The sequence below is a fragment of the Emys orbicularis genome, chromosome 10, assembly GCF_028017835.1.
Source record: "Emys orbicularis isolate rEmyOrb1 chromosome 10, rEmyOrb1.hap1, whole genome shotgun sequence".
Lineage (NCBI taxonomy): Eukaryota > Metazoa > Chordata > Testudines > Emydidae > Emys > Emys orbicularis.
The window spans coordinates 44,753,514-44,770,239 of NC_088692.1; the positions used below are offsets into that span (position 1 = coordinate 44,753,514).

Below are 16,726 nucleotides of genomic sequence, written 5' to 3' on the forward strand. Positions count from 1 at the left end.
AAGATGATGTAAAGAGGAGATAAAGTTTATTAGACACTGGGGTACATTCTGAGGAAGGAAGAACCTATGCAGACAGGATGGATTCCATCTTAACCAAAGCGGAACCAAACCCTGCCAAATTAAATTAATAAAGTTTTGGGGAATTGTTTAACATAGAATTTGGGGGAAAACACTGTTAGAGATGTCAGCAACACAAAGGTATCTTTGTATCAAGTAAAGGATAGAACAGAAGTTACAGCTGAACAGGGGCAGAGCAGGGACAGGTCACGATCACACAGATAACTGCTATTAAATCAACAAGATGTCACATTAAAGTAATAATAGCCACATAAAAAAATAAAAGTTATGTCTGTATATACAAATGTAAAAAGCTTGAGAGCAACAATAAATGAACCTGAATGTATGGAAATGGACAGTCCTTAACATAACAGATATCACTGAGACATGGTGGGGGAAAAATAAGTGGGATACTGTAATACTTGGCTATACAGTATATAAAAAGGGAAAATTAGGTTGAAGATGTGGAAGAGTAGTATATATCTAAGATTCCACAGAATCTGGTAAAGTAAATTCTCTGAATGGTGAGGATCATGCAGTTGAATCTATAAGGATACAAATCTCAGATTATAAGATTACAAATATGAAAGCAGAGTTATAAAACCAACATCCATATAAGGAAAAAAGACAGAGTGCACAAAACAGATCAAAGAGGCAAAGTCTAATGAAATCATAATAATGGGAAAATTCAACTATCGACATACATACTGGTCAAATATCAAAACATGATATGGCTTAAAGAAGCCAAAAAAGCTCCAAAGTAAAAACAAAGCAATTAAAATCTTAAAATTAGGTATAGATGCTATTTAAGAAAACTATAATTTTAAAAGTCATGCATATTTTTAATTAAAAAAAAGCAAAAAGTAAACTAGTGCGACTAAATAGCATGGTTCAAGAGGTTATTCAAGCCAAGCAGATATCCTTCCGGAAATGGAAATCCAACCCCAGTGAAACCAATAAAAAGAACCATAAATTACAGCAGCATTATATAAAAAGGAAATTGGGAGGGCTAAGAAGGAATCTGAAGAGCAAATCAAAAGAGCAAATAAAGAACAAACAAAAAACTCTTGAAATATATCATAAGCAGAAAGAGAAAAGAAATTAAAGGTAGATAAGAAAATTGCTGAGAAGCTAAGTGATTTCTTTATATCAGTCTTCACCACAGAGGATGTGAGGGGGACACCTACTCAGACTTAGTCTTTTCTGGTAATAAGCAGGTGCCACTGGAAATTGCCGTATCAAAAGAAGGGCTGCAGAAACAAACTGATATATTAAAAATAAATAAGTCATCTGATCCAGAGAGGATACACCCAAGAGTTCCAATTGAATTTAAGAATGAAATGGCTGGGCTGCTCTCAAAAAATATGCAATAAGCTATTATACCAGAGGACTGGGAGAACAGCAAATGTTGTACCTATACTAAAAAAGGCATCGGGGAAGATACAGGGAGTTACAAATCAACAAGACATACTTCTGTACTGGGTCAACTGGATGAAATTATAATTAAAAATATTGTAGAACATCAATGATAGCGTCTAACTCCACTACTACAAAGTTAACTCTTAACTCTAGTTTTTTCAATGGGTCAGTAAAGTAGTGGTTAACGGAGAACCAACTGACAATTTATCTGGACTTACAAGAAGCCTTTGACAAAATTCCTGAACAAGAGGCTACTAAAGAAATTAAGTAGTCATGGTGAACAGGCAAAGTACTGTCCTGGATCAGAAACTGAGAAAAAACAGTAGGAATAAGTAGTCAATTTTTATCTTGCCACAAAGTTATGTGTAGTGCCACAAGGTTCCAAACTGGGCCAAGTGCCATTTATTTATTAATTAATTCAAAAGGGGGATGAGCACTGAGGTAGCAATATCATGTGTCTGATGAAGTGGGTATTCACCCACAAAAGCTTATGCTCCAATACATCTGTTAGTCTGTAAGGTGCCACAGGACTCTCTGTTGATTTTTACAGATCCAAACTAACATGGCTACCCCTCTGATACTTGACAAAATTATTTAGGTTAGCAAAGACTGGAGGACATTGAGGGACAGAAGGACCTAACCAACCTACCTGAATGGGCAACATAGGCAATATGATAGATGAAAATTCACTGTTGATACATGCAAAGTAATGCACACTGAAGGGGGGGGGGGGGGGAGAACCACACTACCCATATTTTACTGGGTTCTAAATTATCTTACTAACTCAGGAGAAAGACCTGAGCGTCACTATGGATAGCTCAACGAAGACCTCTTCTCAATGTGCAGTTGTGGTCAAAAAAGTAAACAACATTAGGAGGCATAGAGAAATTGGATGGAGCGCACAGGAACTATTACAAAGCCATCATAAAATCAATGATATATCCTTACTCCCACTACTATGTTCAGTTCTGGTAAACATGTAGAATGTAGCTAAAAAAGACAGACAATGAAAATGATTGGGGCATAAAACATTGTATGAATTGAGATTAAAAAGACTAGGACTGGTCACCTAGAGAGAAGATGAAAGAGAGAGAACATGATAGACATATACAAAAATAGTGCCTGATCTGCCTTTTGTATACTTTTATTCATCCAGGGCTTTGGAGCTGTGCTCCGGCTCCGCTCCAGCTCCAGGCATAAACCTGCAGCTCCACTGCTCCGGAGCTGCTCCGCGCTCCAGCTCCGGGTTCTGCTCCAAAGCCCTGTTCATCTGCTCATAATGCAAAAACATGACTTTCAGTTCAGTGCAGACAAGCCCTACAAAAGAAGAAAAGTCAGATAGGAAAGATAGAAGAAACCTTAACATCTGTAACCAAGTAATCAGAAAAAACAAGGTTTTTCTACCTCTTCCATCACACACTTCTGCATTATCAAGATAGTTTCTTCACAACTAACAGCAGTTGAAGATCCGAGTATAGCAGGTGTCTGAAAACCACTTTTTTGATGGTTCAGAGTCTGAGGGATCTAAAAGCTTTGACACAGTAGCCATAGGTTTAGAAATTCTAGAAGACATATCCTTGCGCCACTTCTGACACTGTGAATAAATATATTTTGTAACCATTTTGGTCACAAAGGAGAAGTATGGATTCTGAAATTCACTGTAGAAACTAAAAAAGAATCAGAGAATAGGAGAGAGGTTGGAATACAGAGTCCTCAGCATTAAAACTTTGGACAGAATTCCTGGTGCTGTTGCGTGTAAAATGCCAACGTGTTCCAGACTGGTGTACCAAAACTGCTGGAGTATATCAATTTAGTGGCTGGACATTTTAAGAACACTCGAAGAGTTTAAAAAAAAAAAAACTACATTTATCTTTAAGAGATAAAATGGGAAAACATAAGTTACAGCAGAAAGACTAATAAGATTGGTCATGAGTCATGAACAGTAAATTGATTGTAAGTATTGGTGAAAAATTGGTGCACATTCATAAATTGTACTTACAAAAGAAATGTACTGTGTCTTAAATAGATGTGCACATGAGAGAGAGAGAGAGAAAGACACACCAAAAAAGCACAAAATATTTATATAACAGCTTGTAGATCACATTTCAATTATCTTTCTAGGACAAACAAAGAAAAGATTTGCAGGAAGAGAATCAATGAACTAGTCAGCAGCATAGTCAAACTGTGGAAACAATCTTAAGCCAAGGAGCAAGCCTAGAAGTTGGCCTTAAAAAAGGTTTAATAAATCCAACAAGAATGGCCACTCATTTATTTTTCCATTCAGATTCCTTTTTTTTCCCCCTTCAGTTTATAAAGAAATGGAGGAATTTGTGATGTCAGTGACAGCTTCTATGATTCCCACACACACACACACACACACACACACACACACACAGAAAATAAAAAACAGATGAATTAACTTTCCAAATATTACAACGTATCACATTTCATTGAGCAGAATGGATTTACTATATTGTGATAAATGATAATCTTTAGGCTCTCACATTGACACCATGCCTATTTGGTGATACCTTTTGCACATATTTTCCCTGCCCTTGAAGTAACTATTGTGTAGAGCAACTGATCTGACAAGTGAATTTTATCAGGTATTAATAAGCATCTCAAAAAAAACCCTCAGCAATAAGTATGCAACTTCTATTAGCAGTAACTATAAAAATGTAACATGTTCACTTCTAAAGTCCGTATTACAAGTTATCTCCACTGTAACCACGGCACCCAGGATTCACCCCCAATTTGAGGCACTGTTATCTTCCTAAAAAGTCTTGTCTCATACTGTTCTCCAAATAGTGTGGATTTCTAATGAGTCTGATTTCGTCCTGCCAGAACATTGCAACACCGCAATGGTCTTAAACAATGCTAAGAATACTCACCAACCAAACAACTTATAAAATTATTTATAAAAAATAAAATAGCATTGGAGAATATTATATGAAAAAGGAATTTGTTTACTCGTGGGGGAAGCATGCACAGGATTATGTCCCCCGCAGATTTCTTTGCTTCCCCACAGAAAAATGACTTTCTGACAGGGAAGCAAAGGGAAGCCACAAGAGCGGTCATGCAACCCTCCCCAGCAGTATGTTTCAGGTGCCCAGGGCACCCAGCAGAGAGGTAAATCACTGCAGGGCAGGAGGTGGGACTGGGGAAAGACTAGGCTGGTGGCTCCTACCCTGCACACTGGGCTCAGATGCTAGTCCTGGCTGGACTGGACTTCCTCTTCCCCTGCACAGCATCCAGGGCCAGGTCAGACCAACCCCCAGATTTCTCCCCCGGCTGCAGAAAGCACTGCAAACTCCCCCTCCCCTCCTCTTTCCTGCACCCATTGCTGCTCAGCTGCAGGGGGAGGGAACCCTGTACAGGGAGCTGCTCCCCCATCAGCTCAACCCCCCATGCATCCAGACTTCCTCATACACAGACCCTCCCGCCGAGCCTCACCACACACACACACACACACACTCAGAACCCCCCAATGAGTCCCTCTCCCCCTGCACCACCTCAAGCCACCCACACCCAGATCCCCACTCCACTGAACCCCAACTAGCTGCACCTGGATCCCCACCCCACTGAGCCCCACTGCCCCAGCATCTGCACCCCCCACTGAGCCCTGCATACCCAGACTCCCTTGCCGAGGTCTATCCCCCCCACACACAGACTTCTCCCCCCACCCCCGGCTGAGCCCCAACCACCTTCACCTGGACCCCCCCTGCAGAGTCCCATTATCGTTGCAACCAGAAATCCACAACAAGCCCCAATGCATCCAGATCCCCCCTGCATCTGGGTCCCCACTGAGCTGCCCACACCCAGACTGCCCCACACAAAACCCTCTCAACCCACACCTGGATCCCTCCCCCCCAGCCCCTCCACACTTGGATCCTGCCTTGCTGAGCCTGCCTGCCCACATGGAGGGGCAGGCCCGGTCCTTGAGCTGTGGCAGGGTTGGCGGCAGCGGTGGGGGGGAGGGCTGCACAGTGATCTCCCACCTCTGTGCAGCCAGTGGCCTGTGCTCCCCAATGCCATGCTGGAGCCTCCACATTTATTTGACATATAAACTTTGCAGAATTTCACAGAATTTTAATTTTTTTCACGCAGAATGCCCTCAGGAATAATTTGATATGAGTCCAAGTGTCACTCAGCTTCACAACTTGCAACCATTCAGTAAAGCACTTTTATATCACAAAAGAAATTCTCAGCAGCGTGTAAATGTGTATTAGAAACAATGGTGATTTAATTTTCCAATTGGATTTTTATGAGGAAATCATTAAAAACAATTTACATTAAAAAACAGACACTTAGTATATTCACAGTATTCTATGTATAATCCATGGATTTTATAGTAGCTGGAATTACCAAATATAGTTCTCCAGGGGCTTAAGTACCTTCATGCAAGAATTCAGTGTAAATTGCTAATGTTTGGAGACAGGGAATGTAATGTTAATTTCTACCCATTGAATTTCTAACGGACATTTGGGTATCTGTTCTTCAGCAGGGCGCTTTGAATTTAAGAGTATCATGGCACTGCAGTAACACACTTTCTTAAAGGGCACTTATAATACTCTGGTAAAATGTTCAAAGAGCACTAACTGCTTCTATCATTCTTTTAAGGCCATTTCATCATTACACTCTCTGATGCACATGAGAATGGTAAAAACACAACAATAACCTTTAACTATCAAAGTACTGTATTCACTTTATATTATTCATAGTAGATGTATATGGTTAAATGTGTATGAGTAACAGAAAAACAAGCATACATAAACAAAAATGCATTGAATTCTACAGAATACTACAGTACGCAAAATGGGTTACCCTGAGCCTATTTTGTGTTAGCCAGACCCTGGAGAAACATCAGAAACCTTCCCCCCTCTCAAATCCTGAAGAGTCACCATCAACAATGCAGGTCTGTTTATTCCTTCATCCCATTTAATCGATAGTTTTTCTATTTTAATCTCTAAAATTATTTTATCAATTGAATGTAAAGTTTTTGCATCCATCAGTTAATCATATTGTTCACTTTGCAAAATTAAGAGTTAAAGGTATTCTCTTAATAGTATATATTTAGCATTTAAAATACTGAACATTTTAAAAATGAAAGCACCTAATAAATTAGTTATTTATTAGATATTGCTACATCTAAATCTCATTTTTCCAACTAATATTTAGTTCCTCAAATAATACCAGTGGGGGGGGGGAGGGGAGGTGTTAAGAACCCTATAATGCAACTATAAAAAAAAGTGTGTGTATGTGCATAAACTACATGGAATTACTCAGGTTACCATCTTCATAGAATATCAGGGTTGGAAGGGACCTCAGGAGGTCATCTAGTCCAACCCCCTGCTCAAAGGAGGACTAATCCCCAAACAGATTTTTGCCCCAGATCCCTAAACAGCCCCCTCAAGGATTGAACTCACAACCTTGGGTTTAGCAGGCCAATGCTCAAACCACTGAGCTATCTCTCCCCCCCAGTAGGCAGTTTAGTGACTTAATTGGAGCACTAGCAATCAATAGACAACCAGTAGTATGGTTGATTTCTCAAATTCTCTCATATCACTGTAATATTTATTCTATGGATTTAAGAATTCTTTTGGCTCTTTTACCTGGTATTTTTAAGAGACACTAGGTGGGTGAGATGATATCATTTATCAATCTATTTCAGTATGATAAAAGATATGGACAGGCAGTATATTTCCCCATTCACAACCCAAATACACAGATAGGTTATTTTAAATTTAGTGAACACAGGCTACTACTTTTAAATTTAATCTCTAAAATTTGTATTGTAAGAACAACCAGTTTGATATTTAGTGACAGTATTTTCTATCATACTTTGGGCATGTCGTAGCCTACTTTTAACATGTCACGTTTAACTACTAGATTTATTACTATCATATTACCATGCACCACATTAAATGTCTGTTGTAGTTAAGAAATAGACATACAAACCAATCTGGGTATTACACCACTACTAAACAAGTTTTGGGATTTCTCCTATACATCACTACCAAAAGAAAAGCCTACTATTGCATTTTACTAGAGTACATCATTGATTTGTGCCTTTTCTCCATATATATCAGTCAGTCTCATTAGGGCTTGCTGGGGGGGGGGGGAGGGTAACATTAGGGCAACTATGAAAGAATATGCAAGAAAATATTTGTTATCATTTACAAGTGAAGCCATTAAGGAGCTAGGTAACCAATATTTAGCAGAGTAGATGAATGTCTAGAGAAAATGGATAACAAATCAAAGGAACACTGGTACTGCAATGATGGGAGATTGTGAAAAGAAAGCAATGTTAGCTATAAAAAAAAAATCTTTTAATTAGACACGTGAGAAATAGTGATCTTGATCTTGCAGCCAGTTGAGTTCTAATCTTGCAGCCATTGAAATCAAGAGAAGGTTGGCTATTAATTTCAGTGGAAGCAGAATCAAGCCTACTTTCATTTCATTAACCTCTCTCTCTAAGCCAGAACCCAGATTCCTCACAAAAAAACTAATATAAATATTAGATAATGGCAACAATTTCATTACTCTTTCCCCTCTCACACATGCATTACAAAGTGTGACAATGAAAACAAATCCTTATGCATTTTTAGGAAAAAAAGATCATATCTGTGATGGCATATACTTCATGAAGTTGAAGATTTCTAAAAGGCTAAAATTACTGCAACACCTGTTTTCTGTCCCAAAGTGATCTATACGCTGCAATTTGGAAATTATGTATTGTTACATAAATGAGAAATATATTTGCCAAAAGAACGTTAGTATTGTTCTTTATGTAATTTTCTTGAAAACACCCATCTTGCTCCATTTCCATGCACCCTCATTGCTTCCTATTGCTGACTAAGAGAAAAGCATGCATTAAATATTTTTTGAAAATCTCATGCAGATAGAAAGCCACAAAAAATTGAGCTAGCTGAATATTAAAAAAAAAAAAAAAAAAGAAGAACAAGACACCTGAGCTGTGTTTAGATTTCTCTGAGGATGCTTGCATAATTTTATCTTCTCTTTCAAAGTAAATAAATTAATGGTTTCTCATTAAGATACATAATATATATGTGATGATATCCACAGAAGTCATATTTATCATGCACCTTTGTCCTCCTCACCTACACTCAAGACATGAACTCAGCTCCACCAGAACTAACAATGCAAGCCTCTAAACAACTTTCAAAGACTCAACATTTATAAAGCCTTCAAACAAAAATGTGGCATCTCTCCCCCACTTCCCTATATTACACTGCCCTGGCAATAATCACTCCTAGAATAGAACAGTGACAAAAGTCTGATCTCTTGCAAACCACCAGGATACTTTATAGCCAAGAATAACCAAGTGTGTACTATATTATTTATATAGAGAGAAAAGAGGAACACAACTAAGCCAAGAAATCTAATTTAAAATGAAAATGACAATATTTTCCACACACTTCCTGTTTGTGACAAATGCATACTACACATAGGTATATGTATAAACTGATCAAATCTGTGTAAATTCATACATTAGTTTACTATAATAATTTCATCATCAGTCAACAACCATTTAATTGAAACAGGACCTACAACTAAAAAAAATAAATTTAAGAACGCTAAAATGTGAAGTAACAAGGTAATATCACAGCAAAAGTGAGACTGAAAGAAAAACCACCCACTTACAACTTAGCTAAGTAGCAATGTACTGCCTTCCCCTCGAGATAACAACAAACTTTACATAAAGCACTATCTAGAAAGATTCTACATAATACCCTTGTAACTGAGTCCATTCACTTTGCTCTTTTAACAACTATGGCTGAAAAGTTAGAAAAACTTATAGTACAGAAGACTAAACCAAACCAACCAGCTGCTACAAACTATGCTGTATTCCTGTTGCATAAAGTCCAGATAGAGAGACTATTGCAAGTCATTCTTTATTCACAAAGAAAAAACATCAAGATGGCCTTTCACTGCACTCTATTCATGGGCACTTACGCAAATGCCAAAACAATATATCATGCATAGCTTAGGAGGAGTTATTTTCAATCAAGTCACTTACATGTCAAATTATATGCTGAATAGTCAATATACATGTATGACAAGTATTAGATTTATTATGCAGGTGGTGTTGGTGGCCTGTGATATACAAAAGGTTTCACTAGATGATCTGGTGGTCCCTTCTGGCCTTAATCTCTATGACATCAGTAATTCCTTTAGTGTCCTGTATTTATAATTATTTTGCAAGTTAAATATATACAAAAATTCTTAATGAAACAATAAAAGATTTGCACAAAATCACCCAAGCACACTCATGATCTTATAACTGTAAATAAACCTTGACCTCCCCACCCCTATCTGTTTCTGTTTTTTTCTTCCCTTGCCATTTCATGTCTAACCTCTTTGGGTCAGAGAACTAGATATATTTGACCTAAATCAAACAACATATTTGGGGAATTTAATAATCATTCCATAAATAGTTAAGACAAGAGGAATTATATCATAAATGGTGACTTGGGACATTAAGCCTGGTAATACTCTTACCAACAGTAAAGGAAGGGTAAATTAATAATTTAACAGTTAACTTTGTAAAAGTATAAAAAAACCAATCAAAGGGCATGGGCTTCTTGTCCCTCTAGCCACTATGGCTCCTGTTAACATTAATGGGAATTACATAGTGCAAGAATGCAAAGAATAAACTGGTCAATTTTAATAGTTATAGTATGTATTAGGAATGTATGACCCTACAGTAACCATATGGTTGAATTCACTCTTGGGGCTCTGCTGCTTTAAGTCACTCAAGCAGTGTTCTCTCTTTTTTTCCTTTTTTTTTTTTAAATGGCACCTGCAGCACCCAGCAAGTACATTATATTTTATATACTAGAGCAGAGGTAGGCAACCTATGGCACGCGAGCTGATTTTCCAGTGGCACTCACACTGCCTGGGTCCTGGCCACCAGTCTGGGGGGCTCTGCATTTTAATTTAATTTTAAATGAAGCTTCTTAAACATTTTTAAAACCTTATTTACTTTACATACAACAATAGTTTAGTTATATATTATAGACTTATAAAAAGAGACCTTCTAAAAATGTTAAAATGTATTACTGGCACTCAAAACCTTAAATTAGAGTGAATAAATGAAGACTCGGCACACCACTTCTGAAAGGTTGCTGACCCCTGTACTAGAGGAACAAAATATTTGTTTTCCAAGTGCAGTTGTCTAATATCATTCCAAGACATGCAATAACTGCAAAAACAATCTGAAGTTTAAAATCTTATATGCCATCCAAGCCCAGTGCTAAGAGGTAAAAGTGGCATGAGCAATCTTTGTAGATCACCGCTAATTGGTCATTTTCAGATTGGTGACACAATTCTAGCCCTATTTCTTCCCGTCCAAAGACAAAAATATAGTACTTTTTTTTCCCCTAGGTCATTTAAAAAAAAAAAAAAATCACCTAATTGGCTCCAGGCCACAGACTCAAGCCAACTTCCAGAGAATCTTCTTTTGGTTCCAACATATATAGCATGTTTTTAGTACTCTCTCTCTCTCTCTCTCTCTGTGGGTCCCTTCCCACTTCACTACATCTTTTTCTACGATATCCCATTTTTAACATCCTTTTCGTAAGGTACAGGCCATACTTCAGAGTTAGAACCTACAAAACTTGCATTTTGTAAAGACAAATACTCTCCTGTCATGTAAATATCAGCCACCATACATACATATTTTATAGCAGGACCCACACTGACAACCCCCATGCCAAGTTCCTGCCTAATGTGATTTGAAACAGCCATACTATACTATGTAATAACAGAGCCTATTCAGTCAATTCTATGAAGAAACTCCACTGCCTGATCAATAATTTCTTTTTCAAACAAAACCTCACCACCACCACTATCTTTAAAATGTCAAAATGCAAAAGCTACAATAGATTTCCAATCAAAAGTTGAAGGTATTTCTTGGCACTAGAAACCAGATTTTTTTCAGCATGAATTCAAATGCCAACAAAGGGACAAAAGTTTTTTTTTTTTTTTTTTTTAGCAAAAGCTTTGCAAACTAAGCAGCTTACACTATTAAAGACTTGATAAGCATTCTATAACATATTTAACAGATTTAACATTCTTTGTAAGATTTAGAAAACACTAATTCATATATCACATTTCAACTGGATGTGATTTAATTTTTAAACCCCTGAAAATCAGAATTCATAATGGAAACACTAAGATCATGAACAGTAAAAATCCGACAAGTGTGACTATTATAAAAAATGAAATGCTGCAAAACCATTAATTTAAAGTCTTGTATGCCTGCCAATCCCAGTGTTAAACAGGCAAAAGAGGCACAAGCAATGTAGAAGATCATTAGTGGTCACTTTGAGGGGTGACACAATCTAGCCCTATTTCTTCCCACCCAAAGACAAAAAAAAATGGGACTTTTTTCGATAATTTTTAAATAAAAAAATACTTATTGGCTCTCCTTTAACCAACAGGATCACCCTCCGCAGGTCGTCATTTTTCGGCTGGTAAGCAGTCCCTGCTGAAATCAGCAAAGCAGGTCTGGTCTTGCAGCTCAGCTAGGGCCCGATTCTGCTCTCACTGATTTCAATAGTAGTTTGTCTATAGATTTCAATGAGAGCAGGAAACGGAGGGCCTTGGTGAAGCGTACGGGGAAAACTGGACCCAGGTGCCTCCTGTGTCCCTCCCTGTACCGAGAAGTGGCAGGGATAACTCTACTGAAGGAGATGTGCAGTAGCCTCTACTGGTGCACGTAAGGTGCCCAAGACTGTCCCGCTCTCACAAGTGGAACGGACCTTCCCAGAGCTGGGGAAAGGTGCCTGTAAAAGCCCAGCCCGGACCTCTCCAAAGCCGCGGGGCTACCGTTCCCCGCCCTCAGCGAGCCGCCTGCCCGGCCGGCCGCATCGGCCCCTTCCCTCCAGCGCGCGGGCGGAGCGGTCACCCCGGGCAGCCCCTGCGCGCCGCGCCAGGCCACTACTGCAGCCCCCCCGCGACCGGGCGCAACCTCCGCGCGGCGCGGAGCCCCTCTGCCCGCCAGCTCCCCGCCCACACCGCCCTCGCGCGCTGCCACAGGGGCTCGCCCGGCTCGTTACCTGCGGGGCTCTGCGAGCTGCTCCTGGCGGCACCGGCCGGGTCCGGCTGCCCTAGGAGCAGGGCGATCCACAGGGAGCCGAGGAGCCGCCTGGCTCCCCGCGCCGCCATCGCTCTGCGCCCCGAGCCCGGCAGCCGGGCACCCAGCAGCAGCAGCAGCTGCCCCTCCCCCGAGGGCTTCTCCGACCGGACGGGGTCCGCTCGCCCTTAACCGGGCGCTGCTGCTGCGGCGGCCTGAGGAGAGGGCTGCCCTGGTCGGGCTCCGCGGGGCTAGCGCCGTCCGTGCAGAAAGGCCGGGGAGGGGAGTCACTCCATCGCGGGCCGGTCCCAGCGCCAGGCTTCACGTCTCCCGCACACAGCAAGAGGGGCATTCGCCGCGCTCCGCCCCCAACCACCGCCGCCCGTGCGCATGCGCCAAACGCACTTCTCTTCTCCCGTCTCTCTCCCAGCGGGAGGCGGCGCGCTCCTCCGAAGGCCAACCGCCGGGGGCGCGCGCGGAGCACCACCTTCCCCCGCCCCCGCAAAGAATCCCACACTCCGCCTGGAGAGAGAGAAAACGCGGCGCGAAGGGGACGCCAGGGAAACCCGGAGAGGGACAATCGAGGGGATAGCACCGCCGAGCTCCTGCGGGAGCCGCTCCTAGCTGGGCACAGGGCCCCAGGCAGGGCTGTGAGGGGCCACCGGGCCCTGCTGGTGCCGGAACAGCGCCTGCTCGTCCCCACTGACCCCCTACACCCCCTCATCCTACACCCCTCCCCTCCCCCTCTATACTCCCTCTGACCCCCTACACTCCCTCATCAGGGTGGGCAACACCATGTTGCGTGACGGACACTTAACAAAATTATCGTACTTAGTGATGGACATTGGGGTGGGGGGTTGTGTCATTCAGTCATTCAATTTTTTGAAAAATTACCATGGACCTCAACATTTTTACCACAGGTTTCAGAGTAGCAGCCGTGTTAGTCTGTATCCGCAAAAAGAACAGGAGTACTTGTGGCACCTTAGAGGCTAACACATTTATTAGAGCATAAGCTTTCGTGGGCTACAGCATCTGAAGAAGTGGGCTGTAGCCCACGAAAGCTTATGCTCTAATAAATTTGTTAGTCTCTAAGGTGCCACAAGTACTCCTATTTATACCACAGACACTTGTGTCCGTGTATGGACAAGTTGATGACCCCAGCCCCTCATCCTACACGCCTCTGACCCCCTACACCCCACCCACCGACCCCACACCCCCTCATCCTACACCCCTCTGACCCCCTATACCCCCACCAACCCCACACCACTTTGACCCCCTACCCGCCGGCAATCCCACGCCCCCTCAACCTACCTCCCACTGACCCCACACCCCCTCATCCTACACCCCACCGACCACCTACCCCCACTGACCACACACCCCTCTAATCCCCTACCCACCACCGACCCCACATCCCCTCATCCTACCCCCCACCAACATCCTACCCCCACTGACTCCACACACCCTCGTCCTACCCCCCACCAACTCCCTACACCCCCACCAACCCCACACCCCTCTGACTCCCTACCCACTGACTCCACACCCCCTCATCCTACCTCCCACCGACTCCCTACCCCCCACAACTCCACACTCCCTCATCCTACACCCCACTGACCCCCTACCCCCCACGACCCCACACCCCCTCATCCTACACCCCACTGACCCCCTACACTCCACCGACTCCACACCCCCTCATCCTACACCCCCCTGACCCCCATCAACCCCACACCCCCTTACCCTACCCCCCACAACCACACACGTGCTCATCCTACACCCCACTGACCCCCTACACCTCCACCGACCCCACACCCCTATGGCCCCTACCCACCACCGACCCCACATCCCCTCATCCTACACCCCTCTGATCCCCTACAATCAGTACAATCAGCACACACACACACACTCAGTGTGGACAGAGAACTCCTTCAGAGCCAGGGCTGGGAGAGCAAGCTCCGCAGCGGGGGGAGGGGGAGATCCAGCTTCTCTGTCTGCTGAGGGAGGGGAACACCGGCCCAGGGGCTGTGGAGGATGGGGGGAGAGAGCCAGCTCCACTGGGGCCAAGGTGGGGAGACACAGCTCCTCCGGCAGTGGGGGGCACAGAAAGTGCCTCTCCAAAAGTGGCCACATTTTTATTCCTGCCCACCCCTGCTTATACCCCTTGTCCTCTTCTCTTCTGTGCCACCCCAACAAAGCTCTCCATCCTACACCCCTCATTATCCATACTTACCCCTACATCCCAATACCCCTTACTTCCCAACTAATCTTTTCTCCCTCCCCCTTCCCAGCCCCTATAACCTCTAGGGTGACCAGTGTTTGCATTTGATCGAGCATTAAAACAGTGCAGAATTATGATCTTTTTATGAAAGATAAAACAAATGTTGACAGTACAAGTTATTTTCTTACATACCATCCAGTTAAGCTGGCATTACGGGGGAAAAGCAGCATGATGTCGGATAAAATTCTGGCCCTATGTGCTTCAAAGCAGGAAAAAAAATATAAGTTTTACTTCACTTAAAAAAAAATTGACTCCTTCAAATCTAGTTTCTACTCCTGGATTTCTTCAGAAAAGAGAAGGTGGGTTATTATGAACCATACTCTCCCTACATAATTTTGAGCTATACTGCATGTCCCTTCATCCCGATATTTAACTATTTCTTGTTTGGTCATCAAACATTTTTTTTAAAATGTACCTCTGGGACTCACCGTAACCTGCATTATAGATGGTGCAGGTAAGGATCTAGGCTGAGATGAAGAATGGCCACAGATTCTTATACAGTTGCTTGCTTGCAGCACTCACCCTAACCGACATTTCAGATGGTTCAGCCTGTTGGGAATGATGCAATAAGGTTTCTGGACCATTCTTAGGAAAAGCAGAACATCACATTATCCACATATATTACCAAAGAAAGCAAATACAGAAAGACTCTTAAAACAAGATTAACAAAGGGAAAACTATTAGTCATTGAAAGTTTGGTTATTATGATGACTAGTTGCAAAGTAAAGAATACTTAGACAACATGTCCCTGTGAACTTGAAGAGAGAAAGTAATTTTGTGTTAAGAACTACTGAAAGGAATTAAGCAAATCCTGTAAAAATATTAGCTTGTGGCACATGGTTTCTTTGAGATGGGAGGGTTTGCTGCTAAACAGTGGCTGTTGACTTTCCTGGTAACTAAGTTTCTCAAGTAACCAAAGGATAAACAAGAGATTCTTATCTTTAATAATAAAATAATAATAAAACAATACGTTCTGAAGTACAGAATACAACTAAATAAAAGACTAAATATACTTTGAAAAAAGCAAAAAAAAAGTATTTTTGTTCTTCTGGTGGTAATTAGTTGTATACAATATTTGCTATTCAAATCAAAATAATTTTAATATTGTATCATTACCAGTCAGCTTAATTCTGACTGTTGAATCTTGTATTTTTACAAAGGGGAAAATAAGAGCTATGAACACACTTTCCTCCTTCATTAAACACACAAAATATGCTCTTATTTTTCCATTCCACTTTGTCTCCTCTAAATAATATGATCAGAATGTTATTCATATATATATATATGCTATCTTTGTTTCTAATTTTATTATTGGCTAATTGAATTGTCTCTTTCAGTGCATAAATTATATAGTACTAAGACTCAAGAGGTGGCATGGTAATCATGAGATAACCAGGCCCCTGGGGCATTATAAGACATGAAACATGGCTGGGCTGGATACATCCTCCAGCTGTGTGATTGTACTATAACCTGCTTTAAAACTAGTTCAAAATATTTTGCTAGGGACAAAATGTGTAGTTTTGCACTTTTAACTAGATAGCAGCACTCAATTTTGTGGAATTGAGCAATAGTTTAGAAAAGTTTATTGTTCACCTTGATTAATCATCTGTTTTATAACACTTGCCAGTCAATCCGCATGTTCTGCTCAACTTAGTCATCTTCATACTAAAATGAGAATATTCCTGAATTTTTTTCAGTTGTACTTTGAGAGACTGAAGCATGAAAATCTTGAGGTACCCAGAAAGTGTATCTATATAGCACTGTGATCACAACGTTGGATTGTTACAAGGGGTAACCAATTAATAAAGCTAAATGTATTGGTACAAATACTGTTGTGTAAAGATATATAAGAAACTTGGTTCACTGTGTTTATATTT

The 16,726-nt window shown here is 41.5% G+C and overlaps 1 protein-coding gene across 1 annotated transcript in view; it reads right to left on the bottom strand.

Annotated features, from left to right (window-relative positions):
* Positions 1-12,669, bottom strand: part of NEO1 (neogenin 1) — a 527,807-nt gene extending 515,138 nt beyond the window's left edge. Inside the window, exon 1 of the mRNA XM_065411681.1 lies at positions 12,561-12,669. Within this exon, the coding sequence (XP_065267753.1) occupies positions 12,561-12,669 (109 nt within the window). The remainder of the gene's footprint in view (positions 1-12,560) is intronic.
* Positions 12,670-16,726: the final 4,057 nt, after the last annotated feature.